Below are 24,186 nucleotides of genomic sequence, written 5' to 3'. Positions count from 1 at the left end.
ACTTATGACAGGCCAACTGTTTGTTCATACATTTTATTTAACCCTATAAATGGCAATAATATAACAATACAGAAAACTAATTTATTTCTATTTTTCAACGCATTAGATTCCAAATTATACAATTCTGTTTTTCTCCAAAAATAGCTTTTATTTTCAATTTTACAGCTTGTAGAACTCATGATATACATTTGCCTCAATGCTACTCAATGCTTAGTCACAGCGCAACATAAGTATACAATGTGTTTATTACTAATGTTTTATTTGTAAAGTTTAAAAAGTGCTTAAGGCCTACAGAACAAAATGGCAGCACTAGAAAAAGAAAAACACCAACATAAAAACGGCAATAAATGCTAATTATAGTTTTACCTTGTCGGTGTAGTTAGCTTTTTATTTTTAGGAAGGTAGGCCCATTTAAAATCGAACTAAATTACAAACACATATAAAAGTAGGCCTAACTGCCGGAATAAAATCAATAAAATTGGCTATCGTGAAAATCTCATACAGGGACCAGGGTGATACTCGCCATCCGTGCAGACAATTAAATTACCCATCAGTTTAGTTTTACCATATGCAATTTATTTGTTTAAAAGACGATGAAAGATCAGGCTTCTCAAAAGAAAAGACGGGGTTATCATTAAAACGCTTTACAGCAGACATCACAGCGTGATTTCACATTGTTCTTTACGATTGTCACGGGATGTGTGTGAATGGATTACGGGAATGCTCTTGCAGTGTGAATGAACACAATTTGCAGTCCCATAACAGTTACGGGAATTACTTTTCCCAGGATTAAATACCAGGATCTTCAGATTCAGATTTCATCATCTCTGACAAGGATGAAAGACAAAAATCTTACTAGTTTGTAGCATTTACATTTAGCAGCATCCACATGCTTTTTTGTATGAACAAGCTGCGTGATGTTGATGCGGCCTCCATGGACAATGGAAAAGTGAGCTCAAACCTCACTTTACTAAGCTCTGTCTGTGACTCCTTTTTTAGAAATGTAAACTCTTTTTGAAGATCCTCATTAAATGTACATGCTTCCTTGACATTTTTCCAGCCGCAATTTCATCTGTGTGCACATTCAAACTGACTCTTCAATCAGTTCACTAACTGGACATCTATTGATAGGGGATTGTGATTGGATAGTTTAATCCAATCATGTGCTTTAAATTACATGGTGTGATTTTATTGGTTTTACAACCTGTATCCTTGGCTACCTTTGATTAGAATACTCACGTGACTGAGAAAACCACATAGACGACAGAGACATTTTAGGAGAGGAGAAATACTGGACAAAACACGATTTTTTTCAGAATAAGTTGGGACACAAGAAAAAGTGCTTAAATACAAACGGGACGTCTGGCCACCCTAGTCATAAATCAGATGTTATTGTGTCACACTGTGTGGACAGAGTGTGGTAATTGCTTTTGTACTGCCTGTGCATGCTCAGTACTGTTACTGTCTGTGAGAGCTTGAGTGGACTGTTGACACCGTCAGATGTCTGCCGTCCGATAAGGGCAACTTTCCTTTGATTTGTGTCCACTGAGCAAACACATATGGAGAACTGACTGTGAGTGCACTGTGCACTCAGTTCTGTCTTCATGAGGGTCATTAGAACATAAAAATATATAATGCTTATGGCGGCAGAGGACTATAGACACTTAATTATATAGACGATGTGCTTTTGAAATAAATGCGACCTCAATCAAACAGATAATTTGTTGTTTCTCAGTGTTATGAAGTCAGTTTCAGGTGTGTGTGTGTGTGTGTGTGTGTGTGTGTGTGTGTGTGTGTGTGTGTGTGTGTGTGTGTGTGTGTGTGTGTGTGTGTGTGTGTGTGTGTGTAGGTAGTGGCCAGTGGATGTCAAAGTCATGAGTGTTTACAGAACACATTCCCAAAGCTGTTGTTCTGCGACCATAAATCTCATAGTGAAAACAGCTTCCACGCCATACAGCTAGTGTTTGGCTGCATACTAAAAAGCAAGTGTGCTGCCAAAAATGTCAAGGTAGCCCATTGCATTTACAGTATTAAATATGTTGTATTTAAATGGGTGAGAATATAAAAGAAAAATTATACAACTCAATTGCATCCTCCCCTGAATTTAAAAATGTAATTTATTGCCACTCTATTATAACTATTATGTCATATTTCATACTTGATCTGACTATAAACATCAAGCAAGAATCTGTTTGGTAACACTTATAACAGTGTTCATGTTACATATATCGCATGTCACTGCAAGTAATTACTGTAGTAAAAACAATAACAAGCAGTGTCAAAGTGATAACACAATAAGTACAAGCTATTCATTAGTATCACTCCATATATAATTACACAGTAACCTGAACACATATATAAAGAGTAACCATGTTTCTATCCTTACGAGAAGGTACCATAGTGATGGTAGCAGATGTTACATACTACTGCATTATTACCATGGTAGGTGTCCAAAAAAACATAATATTACCATTTTACTTTGATATACACTACGGTGCTGAATTATTAACATGTACCACAGTATTTAAAAGGCACTCCATACTATAGTGGTACCATGGTATATGTTCAAAAACACAGTATTGCTATGGAACATTAGAACAACATTACATGATAATGGTACTGAATTACTATTTATAATTAGTATATTCATGTATCATGATATTTACATGGTACTCCACGCAACTTCAAAGAATACCATGGTAAATCATAGTGAATACCCAAACATTGATTGTTATACCATGGTACTTTTATATTTTACCGTGATTAAGTGATTAACTTGTTCATATTTTTCGGTATTTATCTGGTAAACTGAGGAAACCATGGTACTCCCATATACATAATCAACAACAAAATTTGTTTACACTTTATGAAACTTTTTTGTTAGTGTATATTAAAATATTTTTTTTCCTTAAAATTAAAAAATATAAAAGGTAATTAAAGGATTAATAGTCATTAATTAAATGTCATGCATGTGTAAATAAGGAAAACATGAAAATGCAGACATACAGTGTTTGGAGCGTCGGTGCTGCCAGTTGAAGCACGCGCTGAGCGCTTTCTCCTGTAACATACATGACGAGCGACTGGACGAATAAAACTCCAGCATATGTCCCGATAACACGTCCATACAGTCAAACATCCTGCACTTTATATTACTTATTCAAAAAAAAAGGAGAAAAAAATCAGTCTGTTTATCCTTCAGCTGTTCAGAGAAACTCCATCCAACTCTCTCAGTGTGTTTGGCGCGCGTGAATCTCTGTTTCCAAACACAATCAGCGGATAACACGGCAAACCCCCAGCGATACATCCATATCCGCACTCGACATTTTTCCTTTTTTGTAGAATTGAAAAATAAAAAATAAGCGCTTTTCGTTTCTACATACGGTTCTGCTCGTGTTGTGCTTGGTCCCGCTCCGTTTACCGACAGCAGTTCTCCATGACGAGAGATGATTTTATAAATATATCGCGTATAAAAGCGCAATGATGGATCTGTGCTTCTGTCTGCGTGCAGCTCATTTCCTACTAGTTCATTCCGACACAATGAAAGATTGAGTTGCCTAATATATGCGAGTGAACTTTCTGTGAACCCTTCCGAGGCAGCTAACCTTCAAATGACCCACGCTGGTGTGACATCACCAACACACACACACACACACACACACACACACACACACACACACACACACACACACACACACACACACCGCAGTAAAGGCAGAGGAAAGATACAACTCAACATTGCTTTTCCCTCGAAAGAATATTCCACATACATTCATATTCAACTTCACAGTGGCAGAGTAAAGAAGGATGAGACATAGTAAAAGGTGTAGAATAGAACGGCGAAGAAAAGTCGAGCTGAGTAGAATAAAGACAATGTAACAATGTAAAGAAGATTATAGTAAAGAGTAGAACAGAGAAGAGTAGAGAAGAAAAAGTAGAATAGCATGATATAATAAAGTAGAATACAGAAAAGAAGAGCAATTTATTGGCATGTGTACAAACAAACTCTACTCGCAGTATAAAGAAAAGTGTTCAATAAGATTAAGAATATTGCTCTGTATATGTGCAGTATGTGTACTATGTAGGTATAAAGGAGCCTATAAAATGTTCAGTATAGTGAGAAAGGTCTGAATGTTTGGCAAAATAATTTGTATTAATAATAACAAAATAATATACATTAAATACATGTTTTATATAATACTTGGACAAAAGTTATATAGAATAAAATATTAAGATATTTCAAACATGAATAAATTTAGAAAAATGAACTTGCATTCTTCACTGGTGTGCTTGTACTTTAATGTGCTGCTGCTGCAGTGCAGGTGTTGTAAATAACACAGTATTTTCAGATGTTACATAAGATATATAAGGGTCTCATGGATTATATATCTTACTGTATATAGATGGGGGAAAAAACTATTAAAAAAGAAGTGTTGTCAATGTATTTTTTCATTGCCTTTAAATATTTATTTTATTTAGTCTTTTTTGTAATTATCTTTGAAAACCTAAAGCAGCTTTACATATTTTTAAACATAAAATGTCACAAATTCATGATTTATGACACAATGCATCAACATTAGACTATTATAGTGAGATTAAAACAGGAGGGATTATGTACTTTTGTGTTTATATTCATTAATCTTTCAACTCACTAGTGTTGTCACTTTCCTTGTCATGTTGACGTCAAAAGAATGGTGCATCTCCGAGTGCTGTCCCAACTTAACTTGTCCTAGTTACCTCTGCAAAAATACTTTTCAGCTCTTCATCACCATTAAACCATACTGATGTTTATGAACAGGTTTCCAATGTTGGCAACTCCTTAAATGCTGCATACATGTCTTTATATTAAGGTGCATTTACATAGGTTACTAATGTTGAATATGTGTTATTAAGCATGTACATGTGAGGTAAAATGGCTCATTTACACATTTATGCATTTGGCAGAAACTTTTATCCAAAGCGACTTACAGTGCCCTTATTACAGGGACAATACCCCCGAAGCAACCTGGAGTTAAGTGCCTTACTCAAGGACACAATGGTGGTGACTGTGGGGATCAAACCGACAACCTTCTGCTTAACAGTTTAGTGCTTTAGCCCACTACGCCTCCACCACTCCATAATTTTGCAGGTATTGCAAGGTATTGTTATAAACTCATATCAATGTAAAAAATTAATTACTAGCCACCCTTTATAAACCCTTATAGGGAAAATTTATGTAAAGTGTTATCCAAATACTTTTAGTGATTAACCTGTGTATTTGTCTTGTTTTTTTATATTATTAAATCCAGGCCAAAACTGTGTTGAGGACAAACTTACATTTCTGTGCACAGGTGTAAGTGTGTTTGAGCACACTACTGTACTGTAGTGTATGTGCATGACATATTATATTGGTCTCTGCATGTGTGTTTTGTAGAGGTGTGGATCGCAGGGGGAATTACACACCCTCCACGACTGCCCAAATGTTCCATTAGATTCTGTTCCATCCCACATGTGCAGCTCAGAGATCCTCCATAAAACACAACTGATGCCCAGACACAAAACATCAGCCGCTTCAGTAACTTCTCACTACAGCTGCTTTAGATTGTGACTAACCAGAGTAATAAGTAAGAGCATGGTGTAATGATATACATGATAATTATTTCTAATGGAATTAAATGCATACAATATAATAAAAGGGGAGCACTGGGGGTAAGGTGGGGTTGGTTTTGAGAGTTCCGACAAAATAGGGGACATCCTAGTTGGCAGTTGGCAACACTATGCATACCACAGGGGTTGACTCGCAAATTATTTCAATATTGAAAATGCAAAAGGACTGGCATAATACTCTAATAGCATACATATAGAGTACATTTAAGGCTCAGTAGTATTTTTTATCATTTCTTACCAATACATTTTAGTATTAAATGGTTTATATGTTAAATTCTCTTGATTTGTCCGCCATCTTGGATTTATTTTTTAATGAGACAGCATTTTTGGATTGCCTTCCCAAGGAAAAATACAGCTTCTATTTTTTATTTATTTTTTGCCATAAGGAGGTATCTTCAGAGACTAATAATTGCACCTACCTTTTGAAACACACTTCATGTTTGGAGAGTGTGAAATGATTTTGATTTTTGAAACAGACCCACTGTGAATGGCGTAGAGGTGGGCCTAAGTGGGCTGGGATCACCCACTGGAAATTCAGGCTCACCCATGTGATGCTACAGTATATCTGCTTATTATACATCTACACCAATGGTGTCAAGCACATGACCAGTGGAGAAGTAAAAAAAAACTTACAGCCACTACTTTTTGTGTTTTAGTTTGCAAGCGTGCTTTTCAACTGGATCTGTGAGTGAGATTGTCATCATTTAACTGTAAATTTGTATTGCTTATTTTAGACCTTACATTGTGATAACGTTTGGTTTCATATGGCTTATTGCTGCTAAAAAGCCATAATTAAAATGTTTATATATTGGTTATTAAAGAAGTATAAAGTTAATCCAGGACTATTAGCTCGAATATATACTTTGCATGCACTCTCTATAGGTAGGATACTCCAAGGTTTAATAAAATATATATCAGCATAAAAGGTTTTAAAACAGTTTAGTCTAAACTGGCCTGCGATATAAACTGAGCTTGACATGATGATATCATCATTAATCACCATAGTTTCTCCTGTCCCTTCACTTCCACAATGCTGCTGAAATTTAAAAAAATTAATTCTAGGGGAATACCCCCAGATCCCCAAATAATAATCAATCTCTGTTCTCGGCCACAAGGCCTTCTAATGCTCAATTATTTTATGAAATGTATGTGAATAAAAAAAATTGTCTGAATGAACTCAAATATGAACTGTTGCTTAATCTTTTAATATTCTTAAAGGTCAGAAGACAAACTTTAGTAGGCTAAATGTCTTTAAATCCTACATATGACCTTTCAAATAATTACCATATATGTTTTAGATAACATAATCACACAGGAAGTCTGTATGTTGTTTCCGAATGTTACGGTACCCTAGAATCGGCAACATTATACCGACTCACTGACAAGTTTATTTCCCACCAGGCATTTTAGCATTGACTCAAGAGTGTTTTCCTTCCCTTGTGGTGTGACTGGAAGCACGTTGTTACAGCTGCATGTGAGATCTAAATGCATATCCTGCATTGAAACCAGGAAGTAATTGCTGTCACGTAATCAGTGATGAGCGTGATTTGGAGGTAAAATTTTTCCCACTAACATTACATTTTTACTTACTGATGTTAGGTTTATTTTTGGGTTGCTGGGGGGGATACAGTTTCTAAAATATGCATTCCTCTTCACTGTGTTACATCCTGTACAGCTGAAAACTACTCCTACGTGCTCATACGCCTCAACAACCATTACTGCTTTGGTCTTTGGGGGCAATGTTTCGAATATTATGTATGTAGGCACAGACCGATTTTACAACAACGCAATATTGACCAGGAGCAACTTAAATTTAGGTGCGTTCTTTATATATATATCTATATACATGGAAAATACAGGTTAGCTATATGAGTTTATTTCTCTTGGCTCACCCACCCAAACATTTCTGGCTACACAACTGCCCACTGTGTTATTGCTTTATTGAACCATACTAAAATGGTATTAACATGGTGTACTACATTTGTAAGTGTAGTTTCAGTAGTCATTGAAGGCAGTGGTCAATGCTAGTCACAGTTTCATCAGATAGATTCTCCTGTTCTTTATAAATAATAGAGCAATCAGCACAAGAACAGAAAATAACTCCCCCACCTGTCCACATGTTCCCCTAAGACCACCCCCCCACCCCCGTCCCACTCGCTGCTAACCCTCACTCACCCGCCTGCACAGGTAATCAATCCGCCTGGACATGCACCTGTAATTAGAAGGTGATAATGAATGTGTCCATCAAGATTAGACTGTTTGTGGCATTGTTGCACAGCATCAGTGTGTATGCTTTGCCAAGAGTCCCTCGAGCAGAACTATACAGTAGAGTCATTGATCATTTCATTATGCTGGATGTAGCCTGATGTTCTGATGCAGCGCAGCACATCTCTGTCATTATTCATGGATAAACTTCCTGTACTCTGTATTTCTCAAATATCATACACACTTTAAATTTTTTCAAAGTTGTTCCCTATCAAAAAGCTACACTTTGATGCTGCGCTGATTTAGCGCTTTGGGAACAAATTTAGGTGTGACCAGTTGTGAATGTGTGCAACACGTCAATGAAATTGACTAGAATTTATAGCCTCTGCTGGTGACATCAGTGGATGCACCTGTAGCAGGGCTATAAATAGATGCGTCACAGGTGCATCGTCAGATCTTTTGTCTTCAGATCATTCTGTGTGTGTTGTGCTTTTTGATTGTCAGAACTTTGTACTTTCCTCTGTTAGGAGTTATTTATTTTTTTTTTAAAAAAAAAGAAGAAAAAGAATGAGTGATAAACAAAGCAAGCGGTTTTGTTTTGTGTGTTTGGGGAAGAGCATGCTGCTCTTGCGTTGGGGCAGGGCGGGTGCGAGCATTGCGATCTGTTTACAGTCAAAATGCTTCGCCCTCGTCTCGCTTACTTCGGGTCCGTCCCTATCGCTCGCTCTCTCCACAAATCCAGCTAATCCTTCTCGTAAGCCTGAAGCACGCTTCGGCACCTCTTCGGTTCACGAGGGGGAAGCTGAACCTCTGAACATTCCACACACAACAATAAAGCAGCTGAGGAATTACACGTGGTGGTTACTCGGGCTGTGGCCAGACTACAGTTAGACTGGCCACATGAACAAGAGACCCCAAACGCTGGTGGCCAAAAAAAAAAAAAAAGGGAAGGGAACGCTATATCAGTCCCTTCCTTTCTTTGATGACCTCCATGACGAGCTCTCTCGTTCATGGAGGAAACCTTATACTTCCCGTTTCTTCGTGCCTTCGATGTCGACATATTCAACTGTCGTCGGTGCCAAGGTACGGGGGTATTCATTGATGCCGCCGGTAGAAGAGACTCTTGCGGTTTATCTCTCGCCTGGCTCGGCATCATCAATAAAGAGACCCACTCTCCCCACAAAGCCGTGCAAGACCACCTCCACGCTTGTGGGGAAGGCTTATCAGGCAGCAGGTCAGGCTGGTGCTGCCCTGCACACTATGGCAGTGTTACAGGCTTACCAGGCTGATCTGTTGAAGGACCTGAGTGCGGGCACCACATTCGATGAAGAGGCTTTCTCTGAGCTTCGTCAAGCCATGGATCTGTCTCTCCGAGTGACCAAGCAGATGGCTCACGCCATTGGCTGGTCTATGTCTCAACCTGAGACAAGGACACATTTTTCCTTCTCGATGTCCCAGTTTCGACCTCCTGGCTTATATGAATGTAGTTATCACCGGATTCCAGGAGGCAAAGAGTCATGGAGGAAGCCTTCAGGCAATTCCTTCCTCGCCGCACTCAGGGAGAGGGGCGGTCGGCCACCCAGCCCTGCCACGGTCCTTCTAGAAGGGAGGCTCAAAAACGAAGCATGGCGAGTCGTGCTCCCCCTCGTAGAGACTTGGCCGGCTCGTCGCCCTCAGCAGCCCCCAAAGCAAGAACTCAGGACAGTCATTTCTAGTCTTGTGCCCAGCCTTGTGGGGATAGCCCCCCTCGGGTCAGGGTGCGTGAAGCATTCACCTGTACCTTCCTGATACACCTCGAAACCACTCCATTCCCGCCGCCTCTGGTGTTTCGGGAGTTAGAGGTTTCCAGCTAAATGTGGGGTGTTTAGTTGCTCCACTACCGTGAAACTGGGACAAGCATGTCTACTGTGGAACGAACTGCAAAATCTCTTGGTCAAAGGGGCCATAGAACATGTTCCCCTTCCAGAGAAAGAGTCAGGTTATTACAGCAGATATTTCCTGGTTCCCAAGAAGGGTGGGGGGTTGCGTCCAATCTTAGATCTTCGAGGCTTGAATCGCTCAGCAGGGCGTTCAAGTTCAAGATGCTAACTATCAAGACGGTCGTGTCCCAAATCCAACATCACGATTGGTTGGTCACGATCGATCTCATGGATGCATACTTTCATATAGAAATTCTGCCACAACACAGGAAGTTCCTGAGGTTCGCTTTCGGGGGCGAAGCCTTCCAATATTGGGTTCTTCCATTCGACCAAGCCCTATCACCCCGCACATTCACAAAATGCATGGATGCAGCACTGGTTCCTTTGCGACTCCGGGGCATCCACATTCTGAATTACATAGACGACTGGCTGATACTAGCACAGTCTCAAGAACTGGAAGTTCAGCACAGGGATATCGTATTTGCTCATCTGGTTTCTCTGGGTCTGAGACTCAGCGTCAAAAAGAGCGTTCTCTCTCCCACTAAGGGAATTACCTATCTGGCCGTTGTATGGAATTCGATCATGATGTGGGCACAATTGTCTCCCAAATCGTAATCTTTCAGAACACCCTGAGCAAAGTCAGGCTAGGCCAAGGTTGCACTGTTCGTCAGTATCAACGAATACTAGGTCTCATGGCATCTGTGTCTTCAGTGATCCCTTTGGGCCTTCTGCACATGAGACCGTTTCAGTTGTGGCTCAAAGCCAGGGGATTTCATCAAAGGGCCAGTCCCCTAAGGCTAATAAGGGTTACGCGCAGCACGCTTTGTACCCTTTCTATGTGGTTCAGACCCCGGTTCCTTACTTTGGGTCCCACTCTAGGTGTGTCTTGCCGTCACAAGTTGCTAACGACAGACGCCTCCCTGACGGGCTGGGGAGCGGTCGGTCTTAAGTGGTGGTCCAGCTCAAGGGGAATGGGAGGGTCATCAGCTCGATTGGCACATCAACTGCCTCGAGTTGATGGCTGTAGTTCTGGCCCTGAAATACTTCCTCCAGCATTTGAGAGGCTACCATGTCCTGGTGCGGGTGAACAACACAGCAGCAGTCTCTTACATAAATCATCAAGGGGGTCTATGTTCACGCAAGCTGACCACTCTGGCATGTCAGATTCTCCTTTGGGCCCAGGGCAAGCTTCTGTCAGTCAGGGCAATTTATATCCCTGGATGCCTCAATGTGGGAGCAGATTTACTGTCCAGACAGAAGATAAGACGGGGGAGTGGAAACTCCACCCCGAGGTAGTGGAAAAATCTGGGTCAGATTTTACAGGACAGAAGTGGACCTCTTCGCCTCTCAACAGACAGCGCAATGTCCCCTCTACTTCTCTCTGAGTCACCCAGCCCCCCTTGGTCTGGACACGATGGCACATATATGGCACATAATGCGCCTGAATGTACCTGTTGTACTGACGTCATTGGACTTCCTGTTTCTGACGGCACAGCATGCACGCTGCACGAGAGTTTGTTTGTGGCCTGCTTAGCACTGCTTATTCTCATACATTCAACGTTATAGTCATCGTTCATAGTTATATCCTTTGTCATTTTACCGCGTTTCAGATTCTTCCGCTTTTTCTCCCGTTTCATCTGCGTGTATTTTACCGGTTGCTGCTGACACCTAGCTAGAGTCTGTGTTTGTAGCCTTTAATCCTTAAAAATCTGCCATTTTTAAGCACGCATCGGGTCTTCCCATATTATTCTCTTATCGGGATTCAACTGCGCGCATATTCCACCTGTATCCGCGTTCTATTTTTATCGCGGTTAAACTGCGTGCATTTTTTCAGCGCGCACCCGTTTTTTCTCCTCTGCGGTACACAGATTATTGCATCGATCTCAAAGCACCACTTATCAAGAACAACCACCACCAACAACAAACAATTTTGTGAGGGATTCAAATCAATCTCAAAACCCTCACTGCTCAGGAACAACGAACAATTTGCGGTAAGTCATGGCATCGGCTCATGTTATTTGTTCATGCATTGCATGTCACATGTTTAAAATAGCCTCCTCCATCAGCAGTGAGGGATTCACTTGTGATAAATGTAAGGAATTAGTCAGGCTGACGGAGAAGGTTAATGAGTTAGAGACTCGCATCTGAACGCTAGTAGAGGTCAGTGAGAAAGAGAAGCCGGTAGATACTGTTTCGGATGCGGGCAGTACAGAGAGCAACACACACACTTTGGTTCTGGTTATAGAGCCCCTGCAGCAGGGCATTTGGGTGACGTCTCGGCGGCATACTCGTTCAGCAAAGAGACACCACTCTCCCGCTCCTGTTAGGGTTTCCAATAAATTCTCCCCACTCAGTGATACACCCACTGAGAATCATATTGAAAGAGCCCTTGTTATCGGTGATTCTATTGTAATGAACGTGGAAATAGAGACTCCAGCCACTATTGTTAATTGCATTTCGGGGGCCAGAGCGTCTGACATCAAATCAAATTTACAAGTGCTGGCTAATGCTAAACGTAGATTTTCTAAAATTGTTATCCATGTTGGCACTAATGATGTCCGGCTTCGCCAGTCGGAGATCACTAAAGATAATGTTAAAGAGGTGTGCAAATTTGCAAAAACGATGTCAGACACTGTAATATGCTCTGGTCCCCTCCCTGCTCGTCGTGGTGACGAGGTTTATAGTAGATTAGTGTCACTGAATGGCTGGATGTCTGAGTGGTGTCTGCAGAATAAAATAGGATTTATAGACAATTGGAAAAGTTTTTGGGGTAGACCTGACCTGCTAAGAGAGATGGACTCCATCCCTCCAGGGAAGGTGCCGCTCTCCTCTCTAGTAATTTGGCTCATAGACTTAATAATGATATTAATTGACTAAATGGGGCCCAGGTCAGGAAGCAGACAAACTCGTTAATCCGAACGTCTGCTAACTGCCTTGAGACCTCACACAGGTCACATAAACTACAACACATAGAGACTGTATCACCTAGATATCTCATAGAGACTGTGTCTGTTCCACGAACTACGAAACACAATACCCTCACTAAATCATTTAGAAAAAATTTGATTAAGGTCAAACTTGAACAAAACAAACAAATTAAAAATGTACATCATATAAAAATAGGGCTACTAAACATTAGATCTCTTTCTACCAAAGCACTAATTGTCAGTGAAATGATTACAGATCATAGATTGGATGCGCTCTGTTTGACTGAAACCTGGCTTAAACCGGATGAATATATTAGTTTAAATGAATCTACTCCCCCAGGTTATTGTTATAAACATGAGCCTCGTCTGAAGGGTTGAGGAGGAGGTGTTGCTACAATTTACAGTGAAGTTTTTGGTGTTACTCAGAGGACAGGATATAAATGTAAGTCTTTTGAACTAATAATGCTTAAGGTGACACCGTCAAATACAAATAAAAATTCTCTGTCATCCTTTACCCTTGCTACAGTGTATAGATCACCCGGGCCTTATTCAGATTTCCTTAGTGAATTTGCACATTTTTTATCAGATCTTGTAGTTACTGTAGATAGAGCCTTAATTGTTGGTGACTTCAACATTCGCATAGATAATGAAAATGATACTTTGGGATTAGCATTTATCGATATTCTCAACTCTCTTGGAGTCAGACAAAATGTAACAGGACCAACTCATCGCCATAATCATACGCTAGATTTAATTCTTTCATATGGAGTTGATCTTGATAATATAGAAATTCTGCAGCAGAGTGATGACATCTCGGATCATTACCTTGTCTCTTGCATGCTGCAATCAGCTAATGTTACTCAATCTACACCACGCTATCGTTCAGGTAGAACTATTCTTTCGACCACTAAAGATAGCTTCACTAATACTCTTCCAGATCTATCTCATATACTCAATAAACCCCAAAGCCCAGAAGAACTTGATGAAATAACAAAAAAATTTAAATGCAGTCTTCTCTAGCACACTTGATGTTGTCTCCCCACTTCGATTAAAGAAAATTAAAGAAATAAGCCCTGCACCATGGTACAATGATCACACTCATGCTCTCAAGAGAGCAGCTCGGAAAATGGAGCGCATGTGGAAAAATAAAAAATTAGAAGTATTTCAGGGTGCATGGAAGGATAGTGTCTGTAGCTACAAACACGCACTCAAAGCTGCCAGGTCAGCATATTTTAGTAAACTCATAGAAAATAACCACAACAATCCTAGATGTTTATTCAGTACTGTGGCTAAATTGGTTAGGAATAAAGCCTCAACCGAACCAGATATTACGTCACAGCTCAAGAGTAATGACTTCATGAATTTCTTTACAGATAAAATTGAAATAATCAGAAATAAAATTGGAATTATGCAATCATCTGTCATAGCACCTCAGAAAACAGTGTCGAATAATTTCCCTCATGTGCAACTTCAATCCTTCAGCTATCATAGGTCATGAAGAGCTAACAAAACTTATCGAAACATCAAAAGCCACAACTTGTTTGTTAGATCCTATACCAACTAAGCTCTTAAAAGAGGTATCTCCTGTAATATCAGAACCTCTTCTTAATATCATTAACTCCTCGCTATGCTTAGGACATGTCCCAAGAAACTTTAAAATGGCAATTATCAAACCGCTAATTAAGAAGCCACAACTTAATCCTGGAGAACTTGCTAATTATAGACCGATTTCAAATCTCCCGTTTATGTCAAAAATACTAGAAAAGGTAGTATCCTCCCAAATATGTTCATTTCTACAGAGAAATAGTATATATGAAGAATTTCAATCAGGATTTAGGCCTCATCACAGTACAGAGACTGCACTTATCAGAGTTACAAATGACTTGCTCTTATCATCTGATCGCGGCTGCATTTCTCTTCTAGTGCTTTTAGATCTTAGTGCTGCATTCGACATGATAGATCACGACATTCTCTTGAATAGGCTAGAGAATTATGTTGGAATTTGTGGAGTGGCATTAGCATGGTTTAGGTCATATTTAGCAGACCGCTACCACTTTGTCTATGTAAATGGGGAATTGTCAAACCAAACAAAAGTAAAATATGGAGTGCCACAGGGATCAGTTTTAGGGCCTCTGCTTTTCTCCATGTATATGCTTCCCCTGGGAGATATTATCAGGGATCGTGGAATAAGTTTCCACTGCTATGCTGACGATATACAACTTTATATTTCTTCAAAACCTGATGAGATTTCACAATTCTCAAAATTAGCAGAGTGTATTAATGAAATAAAAGATTGGATGGCCAGAAATTTCCTTCTACTCAATTCTGACAAAACAGAGGTTCTAATTATTGGACCAAAAAACTCTAAAAATAAGCCACTAAAATATAATTTGACTCTAGATGGATGTACTGTTACATCATCTTCAACAGCGAAGAACTTAGGTGTTATATTTGATACCAATCTGTCCTTTGAAAATCAAATTACAAATGTTTGTAGAACAGCATTCTTCCACCTAAGAAATATTGCTAAATTAAGGCATATGCTCTCAGTTGCTGATGCCGAAAAACTAATTCATTCGTTCATGACCTCAAGACTAGATTATTGTAATGCATTACTGGGAGGATGTCCAGCAAGATCAATAAATAAACTTCAATTGGTTCAAAATTCAGCAGCCAGAGTGCTGACGAGAACCAAGAAATATGATCATATTAGCCCCATTTTATCATCGTTACATTGGCTACCTGTTAAATTCCGTATTGATTTTAAAATTCTGTTAACTACATACAAAGCTTTGAATAGTCTAGCTCCGCAGTACTTAAGTGATCTTCTACCATGCTATATTCCAACACGTTCATTAAGATCGTAAAATTCTGGCCTATTAATAGTTCCTAGAATATCAAAATCCACTAAAGGAGGAAGATCCTTTTCATATTTGGCTCCTAAACTATGGAATAGTCTCCCAAACACTGTTCGAGATGCAGACACACTCTCTCAGTTTAAGTCTAGACTAAAGACTCATCTATTTAGCCAGGCATACACCTAATTTATCCTCCAACCCACAATTAGGCTGCTTTAGTTGGGTCTGCCGGAACCAGAAACCAGAAACATTGAGCATGATCTCTAACTCTGCAATAAATTAAATGGCATCTACGTTTACATCTTTTTATTTGTTTCCCTGTCTCAACCTCGGGACTCCTATCCTGAGGTCACCAGAACCGGCTGGATCCAGCACCATTCCTGCATCATGTTGGACTCCACTGCTACATGTCGCAGAATGATGATGACTAAATGCAGCCGGTGCCAGCCAAACATCACTTCAATCTATTATGATAGACTTCAGAGGATGAAATGATGCCAACTCCAACCTGCATCACCTCAGTCTATTTATGGACTACGATCTTGAAATGAAATGCTTAGCCTAACTATTGCCAACAAAAGCCTTCATCAGCCAATTAACAAGGACAATTGCATCTATGTGAACTTCTGCAATTAATCAAGATGGACTTCAAAGACTTTGGTCATTAATCTTACAGTTCAAACACAATCGATGTTTAATCACTGACCCTTAACACTTAGTTTAATAATTTTAAACCATGATTTTACCTATACATAATTAATATTTACATTACATTCATAATGTTAGCCAGAGGGGAACTGGCCCCCACAGTGAGTCTGGTTTCTCCCAAGGTTATTTTTCTCCATTAATCTCCATCTTATGGAGTTTTGTGTTCCTTGCCACAGTCGCCTACAGCTTGCTCACTGGGGTTATTAATACAATTATCATTTAATTATTTTTAAACACTATTAAAAATCATATTTTATCTAAATTACAAAATGATGATTAATCGACTTTATAGACATTACAGTTTTATCGTCTGTTAATGCTGATATTCTGTAAAGCTGCTTTGAAACGATGTGTGTTGTGAAAGGCGCTATACAAATAAAATTGACTTGACTTGACTGAATGCGTTTCCCTTGTTTCTCTCCCGGGAGTCTTGGCCAGAGTTTGCCAGCAAGGGTCCTGCCTCTTACTGATAGCACCACACTGGGCGGACAGGGTATGGTTCTCGGAGATAATATCTCTCCTCGACGGCTCGCCTTGGGCGATTCCGGACAGGAGGGACCTTCTGTCTCAGGCGCAGGGGACAATATTCCATCCCCGGCCAGAGCTGTGAAACCTTCATGTTTGGACCCTGAAGTGTACCAACTGAGGGACACTGGGCTTTCACCTGAATTTATCGAGACCATTCTAAGTGCTATGGCTCCCTCTACTAAAAAAGTTACGGCAATAAATGGGGTGTCTTTGAAAGATGGTGCACTGCACATAATGCAGATCCAGTTAACTGCCAGATTTTTTCTGCAGGAAAAATTATCAGCAGGCACATGCCCCGCCACGGGTTTACGTGGCTGCTCTATCGGCTTGCCACGCCTTGATTGATGGGGTGACATTGGAGAGACATTTTCTGCTCGCTCGCTTCGTTCGTGGAGACATGTGACTGAGCCCCCCTGCTAGGACCAGGATCCCTTCATGGGACTTAGCAATAGTCCTTGAGGGTCTGGTTGAGACCCCCTTCGAACCTCTAGAGTCATCGTCTGATAAACATTTGACTCTCAAGATGGTTTTTCTTATGGCAATTACTTCTCTGTCTATCTTGCCAGCCTGCTTAGATTTTGCCCCAGGAATGGCTAAAGCAAATTGCACCCTCATCCTGACTACCTGCCTAAGGTTCCTTTCTCGACTGTACATCCGGTCAAAGAATTCTGCTCCTGCCGTTTACAATGCCGGAGCAGGAAAGATTTCACGGACTTTGTCCAGTCCGTGCCCTTCAGACTTATGTCCACCACACTAGCCATTGTTGTAAGTCAGGGCAACTATTCATTTTCCATGGGGGCCGCAAAAGGGGGGCAGCCACCACCAAGCAGACAATGTCGCATTGGGTGAGGGACGCTATTGCCCTGGACTACGAGACGCGCAGTCAAGCTTCGCCAGTAGGTTTCAGGGCTCACTCTACCAGAGGGGTCACCTCCTCTAAAGCCTTGGCCTGAGGTTTCCCTCTGCAGCATGTTTGTGATGCGGCAGGCTTGTCCTCTCCGCACACATTCATAAGATTTTATTGTTTGGATGTTCATTCCACTCCGGGCTCTTATGTCCTTGAGTCAACATCACAAGCTCATGTCTGAGACCTCTCGCGCTCTTTTGAGCACAACTACACAACCGTAAGGGGTCTGGACATCTACAGTGCGGCGGCATGGGTATTCTTGTTCCCCAAGCGCTAAATCAGCGCAGCATGAAAGTGTAGCTTTTTGATAGGGAACGTCTCGGCTTACTTAAATGTAACCCCTGTTCCCTGATAAAAGCGGAATGAGATGCTGCGCTTCATTGCCGCACTGGGATGTCCAGGGCTGCTCTTCAGACAAAATACCTGACGATGCACCTGTGACGCATCTATTTATAGCCCTGCTACAGGTGCAACCAATGATCTCATCAGCAGAGGCTATAAATTCTAGTCAATTTCATTGACGTGTTGCACACATATTCACAGCTGGTCACACCTAAATTTGTTCCAAAAGAGTTAAATCAGCACAGCATCTCGTTCTGCTTTTATCACGGAACAGGGGTTACAGTTAAGTAACCCGAGGCGATGTGTCGCTATTGGTGATACAGGACATAATTTATTTCACAACATGATGTCACATGATAATTACATTTCAGAAGTGCAGTGGAGAGGATAATTATCCCTGGGGGGCACCAGTGCTGATTGTACATCTGCTGGAGGTGAATTTCCCCATTCTCACTAGCTGCAGCCTATCAGTCAGAAAGCTGGTGTTCTACTAACTGATACAACCGGGAACAGAGAGCTGGGTTAATTTTGTCAATAGGTGAGCAGAGTTGAACTGAAGTCAACAAAGAGTACCCTTGCATAAGTCCCTGGTCTGTCTAGATGCTGAAATATGTAATAGTCCCATTTTGACTGCATCATCCACAGACCTGTTTGCTCTATAAGCAAATTGAAGGGGATCCAGAAAGGGTTCAGTGATGTCCTTCAGGTGGTCCATCACCAGTCTCAAATGACTGCATGACCACAGACATCAGAGCGGCAGGTTGGTAGACAGCTCATGAGCAACTTCACTCCTTCGCTGTCATAGGTCATGAAGAGCTAACAAAAAAAAGATTTATAAAAAAAATAAAGCTCATAAAAAAAAATCAAAAGCCACAACATGTATGTTAGATCCAATACAAACTATGCTCTTAAAATAGGTATTCCCTGTAATCTCAGAACCTCTTCTTAATATTATTAACTCCTCGCTATCCTTAGGAAATGTACCAAGAATCTTTAAAATGGGAGTTATCAAACTGCTTATTAAGAAGCCACAGCTTGATCCTGGAGAATTTGCTAATTATAGACTGATTTCAAATCTACCATTTATGTCTAAAATACTACAAAATATAGTGTCCTTCCAACTATGTTCATTTCTACAGAGAAATGTTATATAAGAACAATTTCAGTCAGGATTTAGGCCCCATCACAGTACAGAGACTGCACTTATCAGAGTTACCAATAACATCCTCTTATCATCTAAATGTAGCTGCATTTATCTTCTAGTGCTTTTAAATCTTAGTGCTGCCTTCGACACGATAGATCACGACATTCTCTTGAATAGGCGGGAGAATTATGTTGGCATTAGTGGACTTGCATTAGCATGGTTTAGGTCCTATTTATCAGACTGCTACAACTTTGTATGTGTAAACGAGGAATTGTCAAATCAAACAAAAGTTAAGTATGGAGTGCCATAGGGATCAGATTTAGGGCCTCTGCTTTTCTCCTTATACATGCTTCCCCTGGGAGATATTATCAGGAATGATGGAATAAGTTTCCACTGTTAGTCTGACGATACCCAACTTTATATTTCTTCTAAACCCAACGAAAATTCACAATTCTCCAAATTAGCAGAGTGTATCAATGAAATCAAAAATTGGATGGCCAGAAATTTCCTTCTACTCAAATGGCCAGAAATGATCCTTCTACCTGCTAGAGTTGTGCCGAAAACAAAAGACAAGGATCCTGTGCTAACCAGCTGGTCCCCATATTCACAATGATCTTCAATAGATCATTGGAGCAGTGTGAAGTCCCATGCTGCTTCAGATGCTAAATCATCCTTCCTGTTCCAAAGAAACCAAACAAAATCACAGGACTTAATGATTAAAGACCCGTTGCCCTGACGTCTGTAGTCATGAAATAATTTGAGAGTCTGGTATTGGCCCACCTGAAGGACATCACTGGACCCTTTCTAGATCACCTTCATTTTTCTTATCGAGCAAACAGTTCTGGATGCAGTCAACATGGGATTGCATCATATCCTGCAACATCTGGACAGGTCAGGGACATATGCAAGGATCCTTTTTGTGGACTTCAGTTCGGCTTTCAACACCATCATCCCAGCTATTCTCCAGACTAAATTACACCAAATCTCTGTTCCCACATCTATCTGTCAGTGGATTACCAGATTTCTGATGGACAGGCAGCAGCTAGTGAGACAAGTGAAATTCTCTTCCAGCACCTGTACAATCAGCACAGGTGCCCCCCAGGGATGTGTGTTCTCCCCACTAATCTTCTCCCTTTATACAAATGACTGCACTGCCAAGGACCCTTCTGTCAAGCTCCTGAAGTTTGCAGATGACACCACTGTCATCGGCCTCTTCCAAGATGACGATGAGTCTGCATACAGAAGGGAGGTTGAACAGCTGGCTGATGTGGAGATGACGATTGTGGACTTTAGGAAGAACACCCCTCACCCCCTCCAATTTGGAATGCCCAATTCCCATTACGCTCCAAGTCCTCTTGGTGGCATAGTGACTTGACAAAATTCAGGGTGGCAGAGGACGAATCTCAGTTCTCCACATCTGAGACCGTCAATCCGCATATCTTATCACGTGGCTTGTTGAGCACGTTAACACGGAAACATAGCGCATGCGGATCACCATGCCCTCCCTTCAATAACTGTACACTTTCAGAGTTAGGAAAAAGGCTGGAAAAAACACTCTGGACCCCACTCACCATGCCCACTACCTTTATTAACTGTTGCCTTCTGGCTGACAGTACAGAGCTCTGAGAACCAGCACTGTCAGCCACAGTTCAGCCACAGATTTGCCTTGAGGCTATCCATCCCATGAACAGTTAAAACTGCCCCAATGAACAATAATTATGTGCAATTCATAGTTTAGTCTTTTTATATTTATCCAACACATCCTACCTCTTTGGCCAATACATTCCCTTGCACTGTATATAACAGATTTGCGACTTCACAGGATGAACTCCAACTGTAAGACATTGGATATGCCACTGCTTGAACCTTTGACTTAGGATGGACCCCAATGAACCTCACCGAAATGACCTGACAGTTGAACTTCAGTGCACCTCATTAATCTCTACCTGCATCAACTATGTCTATTGATGGACTACACTCTTCAAATGGAATACATAAACTATCATTTAATTGCTATCAAAAGCTTTCATCAGCCAACTAACAAATGACAATGTATCTATGTGAACTTCTGCAGTTAATCCAGGATGGACTTCAGAGACATTAGTCATTCCATCTTGCAGTTCATTAAAAATCATTTTTTGAAGCACTGGAACTTAACACTTACATAGTTTACTCATCTTAAACCGTGACATGCACTGCACATAAATAACCAATATTGGCATTATATTCATGCTGGTTAGCCAGAGGGGAACTGGCCCCCACAGTGAGCCTGGTTTCTCTCAAGGTTTTTTCTCCATTAACCAACTTCTTATATAGTTTTGTGTTCCTTGCCACAGTCACATTGAACTTGCTCACAGGGGTTCTAAATACAATTATTATTTAATTTTTTTATTTTTATCCACAATTTAAAATCATGTTTAATCAAACTACACAATGATCACTCTAAGACTTTATAGATATTACAGTTTAATTTTTTTGTTTATGCATGATTTTCTGTAAAGCTGCTTTGAAATATTGTAAAAAGTGCTATACAAATAAAAATGACTTGACTTGTCCTCCATTGAATGAGTGTGGCTGGAGCATTGAAGACGGCCTGGTTTTCAGTTGATAAATATCTTAAGGTTTCAGAAACCACAACTCTTGAGCTCTCTCACTCAAGGCTTCTAACCTTGTGCTCTCTAGATACCCCAGCTTAGTATCCTCCAGCAGACATGAGTGCAGGCTGGCTGAAGCCAATAGTTTTGAGGGTAAAAAGGGTTGAGAAACAAAGGCTCCTCAAACAACCAACTCCAAGCCAGTGTATCTGGTTCACGTGAGATATAAAATATAAACATCACTGGCTTGAAAACAACAACATTTTTAACCCATTTCTACCCCACCTAAAATTCACTGTAAATGTGTTAATTTATTCCAATTAACCTTTGCTGAGGAAGCTTTAGCATATCATTTAAGTGTGCTGGACAGAGCAATTAAATCCTAACTGGGATTCACAAAAACTGTTATTTCATGAGCATAAACAGAGTGTAACTCCTGACCTTTGGAAAACCCCTGGTATAAAGAACCAAAATAGTGATGCTTGCAGGTGATAAAGTAAAGGCTCAGTTGCTAAACTATAGAGTTGATCTGATAGCGGGCAACCTTGCCTTATACCCCTCGAAATTGGAAGCGATTGGCTCAGTTACACCCCACTTTGAAAAAGCAAGATACCACATTATACAACAACTTCACTAACTATCACTAAAAGTATCCCCAAACCCAAAAGCATGTAATACCCTAAAAAGATAGATATGATCAACTCTATCAAGGGCTTTTTTTTGTCAAGTGAGATTAGTCAAACATTCATTTTAAAGACTTTGCAAATGTCAAAGATAACTTAAAATAAAAAATAAATTATCCATAATAGACCTCACTGGGATGCAGTATGATTGGTCCTGATGCACAATTAAATTAAATTAAATATGATCTCTGAGTCTATTTGCAAGACATTTTGAAAGTATTTTGCTCCCTGTTGTCAATAGAGCTACAGGTTGCCATAGCTATAGTAGATCTCCCTTCTTAGGTAAAAGCGACAAAAAAGCATATCTGCAGCTGATAGGCAAAGACTCATCCTTAACAAAGTCCTTGAAAACCTTATGGACCCCGTTTCCACCTGGTATTAAGATGCATTTCAGGTGATCCGATCACATGCGGTCAGACATAAATACAAGTCAAAACAGGGTCTAAACAGTTTAGTGATCAGATAACAAAAACTAAATATGAATGTGGTCAAAAATTAATGTGACCAGATCGCATTTGAGGTGTTAATGCTAATCTGTCCTGTATGCATCCCAGGAGCAGTGAAGCGCCACCCCGTACCTGTCAATGAACTGCTGCACTAAACTTTAAACTTTGTCGTTTACGAGTGGCTTTCAATGAAATAACATTTCGATCTGACATTTTTTAAAAACCGTATACATACACAATCACAAGCTTCACAGATCTTCTTTAGTGTGTCTGATATCCACACAGATAACAAGAACGAACACCTGAAGCTCCTTTAATACAGGAAATCCACTAAAATTATGGATAATTCTACTTGACATGTTGTATTTGTGCTTAGATTAAATTTCAACTGCATCGTTGTACTTAAATATCATGTAGTAACACACTGACATAGTGACTGATGTATGTCATCAAAATAGAGATAATCTCCTCCAAATCCGAACCCAAGTGGTCACAGGAGACGCATTTAAATGACCAGGTTTAAACAGTGATATGTCTCACCTGACCACATGTGATAGGATCACCCTAGATGCATCATAAACCAGGAGTAAATGGTGCCATGAATATCTTTCCCAATATGCTCCCAAAAGTGTTTATAAAATCCGGAGGCAAACCATCAATGCCAGGGGACCGACCACAGCAGCGCTGTCGACAACAGTAGTGAGTTCTTGGTATGTAATATCAGTACTGTATCTAGGTCCACTTTGGAATCAGGGCTTACTTAGATAATCCACAAAGTCAGAGTCAAACATATACAGATCTGTGTAAAAGTCTACAGCATACTGGTGCATTTCAGGAATGCTGGTAGTTACGCAGCCACCAGGAAGGCGAAGACATGCCATCTGCTTCTGCTGCGCCACTGACCTCTCCAAGTTATAGTAGAAAACATTTGGGGCATCCATCTCAGCAATACAAGTGAAATAAGATCTAACCAAAACCCCCTTCGCCCTCTCATTCAAACAGGAGCTTAACTGTTTTTTCTCTGCTGTAAATCATTTAACACAGCAGGATCATTACTGTCTTTAGCTAGTTAACCTTCTAAAAAAAATAATATCTCTTTCAAGAGTTTCTACAGTTTTTCTGATGGTCTTGGTATAGTTGTCTTTATACTCCTGACAAATTAATTTTATCCAATCATTGTCTATCTTTTTTGTTTTATACTGTGGAAGGCTTTGTTTGGAAAATGTGTATATACGTATATATAACTTCGCATGCGTTAATGCGTGATAGATTTTCTATGAAC

At 40.3% G+C, this 24,186-nt stretch overlaps 1 protein-coding gene across 3 annotated transcripts in view; it reads right to left on the bottom strand.

Moving 5' to 3' along the window:
• The window catches only part of LOC127619620 (retinoic acid receptor beta-like), a 271,989-nt gene that overhangs the window by 169,572 nt on the left and 78,231 nt on the right, over positions 1–24,186 (bottom strand). For 2 of the 3 annotated variants that reach the window (XM_052092533.1, XM_052092532.1), the window contains exon 1: positions 3,007–3,136. The exons of the other annotated variant lie outside the window; for it this stretch is intronic. In XM_052092533.1, the coding sequence (XP_051948493.1) occupies positions 3,007–3,136 (130 nt within the window). Of the gene's footprint in view, positions 1–3,006; positions 3,137–24,186 lie in introns of those variants that run through there. 3 annotated transcript variants of the gene reach the window in all.

This window comes from Xyrauchen texanus, chromosome 26 (assembly GCF_025860055.1).
Source record: "Xyrauchen texanus isolate HMW12.3.18 chromosome 26, RBS_HiC_50CHRs, whole genome shotgun sequence".
Lineage (NCBI taxonomy): Eukaryota > Metazoa > Chordata > Actinopteri > Cypriniformes > Catostomidae > Xyrauchen > Xyrauchen texanus.
This window is presented reverse-complemented; position numbering and strand designations above follow the sequence as displayed.